The 4,799-nt window shown below is 34.6% G+C and overlaps 1 protein-coding gene across 1 annotated transcript; it reads left to right on the top strand.

The window, feature by feature from the left end:
* Window positions 1-830: 830 nt before the first annotated feature.
* On the top strand, window positions 831-2,083 carry LOC100780337 (F-box/kelch-repeat protein At3g23880-like). Its single transcript, NM_001317466.1, is given in 1 exon segment — window positions 831-2,083. A coding segment is annotated over 1 exon segment (1,182 nt). The 5' UTR covers window positions 831-840; the 3' UTR covers window positions 2,023-2,083.
* Window positions 2,084-4,799: the final 2,716 nt, after the last annotated feature.

The following is a 4,799-nucleotide window of genomic DNA, read 5'->3' as shown; positions in this document are numbered from 1 at the left end:
ATGAATTTTCCAAATAATAAAAAAGAGATTTTTTAAATTGAATAAAAGGACAAAATAAATATTCCAATAAAATAACAAGGATAAATTTGAGAACAAAAAAAAGTTAGTAACTTTTAAGTTAGCTTATTTTTCATAAGTTACTTATGAAAAATAAACTTGAAAAATAAACTTGTGTACCAAAAAATCTTTTGATCAAAATAACTTATAAATTCCTCAAAAGTCTTACCAAACACATGTAATTTGCTATTTTCATTAAACATTAAAGTGGTAAGTTAAAAAATCAAAATAATTTAATTGACTTATTAAAGTTAATTGGTTGATTGTCAAAATATAATAAACTTAATATATATATAGAGAGAGAGAATGAGTGAGTATAACTTTTATGAGAACACCTTTCTTATGTGAGAACATAAGAATAATTAATAACAACCATCAAATTAAATTTAAAAATAATATATGATTAAGATCGTAATATTTAAAATTTAAATTTAAAATATAATAGATCATCAAATCTCCAAAAGATTAACCGAATAACAAATAAATCTATAAAAATCTCAATTATCATCTCATAAGATATTTCAATTAAGTGGTACTCATCATCTTTAATCGCTATTATTACTATTGTGAGCGGTTATCACTATTATCATTGTTGTCATCGTTATCATATTTTTTTAGCTCATCTCCCCTTAATCATGAATAAAATATATTAAATTAATTTATCAGAAATAAAATAAATAAAAAAGTAATAAAAATTGAGGGTAAAAAGTAAAATCCAAAAAGTGCTTGAAGCCTGTATAATAAATAATAATGTGTCCTTCCACACTAACCGCACGGACAGAAATGGCGGCAGGTAGTGACGGGGTGGACATAAACGACGCCGCTTCGCCCAAAACAACCACCAGCAAGAGGGGGCGATTCACCACCTCCACCGAATCACGCCGACAAACCCTAACATCATCTTCTTCACACACTCACACCCTTCCTATCGAGCTCATCCAGGAAATCCTCCAGCGGCTCCCTGTGAAATTCCTTTTACAACTTCGATGCGTATGTAAGTCCTGGAAATCCCTAATTTCACATCCCCAATTCGCTAAGAACCACCTTCACAGCTCACCAACGGCCACCCGCCTCATCGCGGGATTCACGAATCCGGCGCGCGAATTCATTCTCCGAGCTTACCCTCTCTCGGACGTTTTCAATGCCGTTGCCGTTAACGCAACAGAGCTCAGGTACCCTTTCAACAACCGAAAGTGTTATGATTTCATCGTTGGCTCCTGTGACGGCATTCTCTGTTTCGCGGTTGATCAACGCCGTGCTCTTTTATGGAACCCTTCCATTGGGAAATTCAAGAAATTGCCGCCTCTGGATAATGAACGGCGCAACGGTAGTTATACGATACATGGCTTCGGTTATGATCGTTTTGCTGATAGTTACAAGGTGGTGGCAATTTTTTGCTATGAATGTGATGGCCGATACGAAACTCAAGTGAAGGTTCTCACGCTGGGTACCGATTCGTGGAGGAGGATTCAGGAGTTTCCTTCTGGGCTTCCTTTTGATGAATCGGGGAAATTCGTTAGTGGCACTGTTAATTGGTTGGCATCAAATGATTCAAGTTCCCTTATTATTGTTTCTCTCGATTTGCATAAGGAGTCTTATGAAGAGGTTTTGCAGCCTTATTATGGAGTGGCAGTGGTTAACTTGACTTTGGGTGTGTTGAGGGATTGCTTGTGTGTTCTTTCTCACGCCGACACGTTTTTGGATGTTTGGCTCATGAAGGATTATGGAAATAAAGAGTCTTGGACCAAATTGTTTAGAGTTCCTTACATGGGAATTTCTGACTCTTATCTGTATACCAAGGCACTTTGTATTTCTGAGGATGACCAAGTGTTGATGGAATTCAACTCAGAGTTAGCTGTTTATAATTCAAGAAATGGCACTTCTAAAATCCCCGATATTCAAGACATCTACATGTATATGACCCCAGAGGTCTATATTGAGAGTTTGATATCACCTTGTGTTTAGTATTAGGATGTAGATGCTATACTATGTCACTGGTGCATGAGGTTGTTGTTGAATCCACTAACTGCACTTTTAAATGTTTAAATGTGTTATGAATGCTATGTTGTTCTAATCACTGGTTGCAATGTAATTAGGAGATGTTTTGCCAAGTCACTAGTACGTTTGTTTGTTAAATCTTTGCTATCTGCTGTACAAATTTCATGATATTTGCTTGAAATCTTACCCAGTACATTATGAAGTAAACAAATTAGATTTGACCATGCATCTGGCTGTGAATGAAGTTCATAATAATTTGTTTTACAAGTTTGTAATAACTTTTTGACAGCTTAGTTTGTTGGCTTTTGGATCATTGGAAATTGAAATATATAGATGTTTTTCGTTTATTGAATGGTACAGTTTATTGCTTCTTTTACTTTGGCAGCATATCTTCCACAAGAATTACTGACATATAAAGAAGAATATGCACTGATTGAATCAAATCACACCATGTTTGCTTTGTTCCATTTTAGGATTAGTTTAAGCTGTGATTCTTATTTCCTATGTTTCATAAATGTTTGCTTACTGCCACACAAATTTCATGGTGTTTGCTTCAAATCTCACATCGGATTTTACCATGCATGTGGCTGTCAATGAAAGTCGTAATAAGTTTTCTTTTTACAAGTTCTTAACAACTTCTTGAGAGCTTATTTTGTTGTCTTCTGGATCATTAAAATAAATAGATGTTTTCTGTTTATTGAATGGTACAGTTAATTGCTTTGGCTTTGTTTGTTTAACATGTTGCAGAATATTGTGTATATTCGATGATGTGTTGCTAAACACTCTTTTCTAGTTTGAATATAAAATAACATTCCTCATTTTGGATTAGTGATAATTACTTAAAAAATGAAATATATCAAATATATTTTGAGATTGATCCCAAAATTTGGTCAATCTAGCAAAAATTGTGTTGGGTTGTTCTTGGAAGACTCTTTTAGTCTTTTTCTTTTATGGTGTGTTTGTATAAGGTATTCTAAGAGGGGATAGTAATTTTTAGGGGGAATTTAAAATTCCTTGGGCTAAAATCTTTTGTCCAAATATTTTATTAAAAAGAATTTAAAATTTGAGAATTTTAATAGGAAATTTTAATCAACTAAAATAAAGAAATCTAAAATCTATCTGAAAATGTGGAATTTTAGAATTCTTCCTGCACTTGTTCCTCTCTCTGAATGTCCTCACGCTCTCGCTGTCTTGCTCTCTCAACCTCGAGCACTCTCTCTCACTGGTTTGTCTTTCTCTCTTGAGCTTTCTCATCTCTGCTTTTTCTTGTCTAATCAACCTAGAGTTTGTTGATTCAGTTTTGGCCATTGGAAGTTTGATTGTCCTCATTTGTGTATGTCTTAATTTTGCATTCCTGTGAACAGTTTTAGTTGAATTTGTGTGTCTTTCGGTATGTTGATTCAATTTGGTGTGTGTGTGTGTATATATATATATGTGTATGTTTGTTCCTATTTAGGTTGTTCGTTTTTTTATTGTGTGGTTGATTATTATGTTTTTGAGCTCGTTTCTTGTTTGGCTGTGAGTTTTGGTGTAAAGGATTCTGTGCTCAAGTTGTTTCTTTTAAAAACTATTTTGGGCTGTCCATGCTCTTTAAGTGTGTATGGGTCGAGAAGGAAAGTGTTTCGTGCTATTCAGAAGCTTGGGAAAGGCTTCTCCTGAGTTTTGTGTAAAGAATTTGGCTCAATGGGTAGTGTTAGGTCGATATGCTCCTGTCTTCAAAATTCACAAGGTTGATGATGAGGTTTTGCCCTTGTTAATGCTAGAGGATCTCAAGGATGTGGGGATAAATGCTGTTGGGTCGAGAAGGAAAATATGTTTTGTCCAATTCAAAAGCTTGGGAAGGGCTTCTCCTGAGTTGGGTTTTTTTCTTCTTTTAGCATGGGAGAATTCTTAGCCATTGAAAATTAAGATGCATGTCTGAACTCTTAGTTATAGATTATCTTCTGGCATAACTTTTTAGGCTCTTGGAATGGTTAGGTAATCTTTGGCTCTAGGCCTCTTTGTATCTGTAGATGTACTGTTATTATTCTGGTAAGTGATGAATGCCATTTTTGTCTCTGTTTATTTAACATTTTATTTGAGACACGTTCTTTGGTTAAATTAATGGGTGGATGGATCATTAATGGGTGTTTAATGTTACGAGGATAGATTGTATTCTTTTCTCGTTCATAAGCAGAATGTACTTCTAGTGTTGGGCTGTGATTAGTGTTAGGCAGAGCAGATACTACAAAGCTTAGAGTATTGCACCTGTCCTTGGTTGTCTTAGCCTCTTAGGTATATAATGATTGACTTGCCTACTAAAGTCAATATAGTTTGTACTTGATAGTCTGTTGATGTTTTGTTTTGTTGCTGAGTTACATGGGGTTAGGCCCGTTAGGCGTTAGGGGTTGAATTTCTAGAATTACTGTAGTCAATACTCAATAGTGTTATTAGTGTATGATAGAATTACTTACAGGCAGAATTAATGTACGGTGAGAGTTGCCATTAGAAAGTAAATTTTTTTCCAGGCCAAACATGCTACTGGAACACTTTATGTCATCTCTAGCCATTTGTGATTATACATGCAACTGATGCAAGCCATATTAATTACACTAGAGCATAATGTGTAAGAGAATCTTGTCATTGTTTCTTATATTGATCCATAGGATTAAGTAATTGGGTTTGTGTGCATGTTCTAATATAAATAAACAAGAATAGAAATGACAGAGATGATGGGTTGATGATATGAAATAATGAAATCAGCA

The sequence above is a fragment of the Glycine max genome, chromosome 15, assembly GCF_000004515.6.
Source record: "Glycine max cultivar Williams 82 chromosome 15, Glycine_max_v4.0, whole genome shotgun sequence".
NCBI lineage: Eukaryota > Viridiplantae > Streptophyta > Magnoliopsida > Fabales > Fabaceae > Glycine > Glycine max.
The sequence above is the reverse complement of the archived record's forward strand: the minus strand, read 5'-3'. Positions and strand labels throughout refer to the sequence as shown.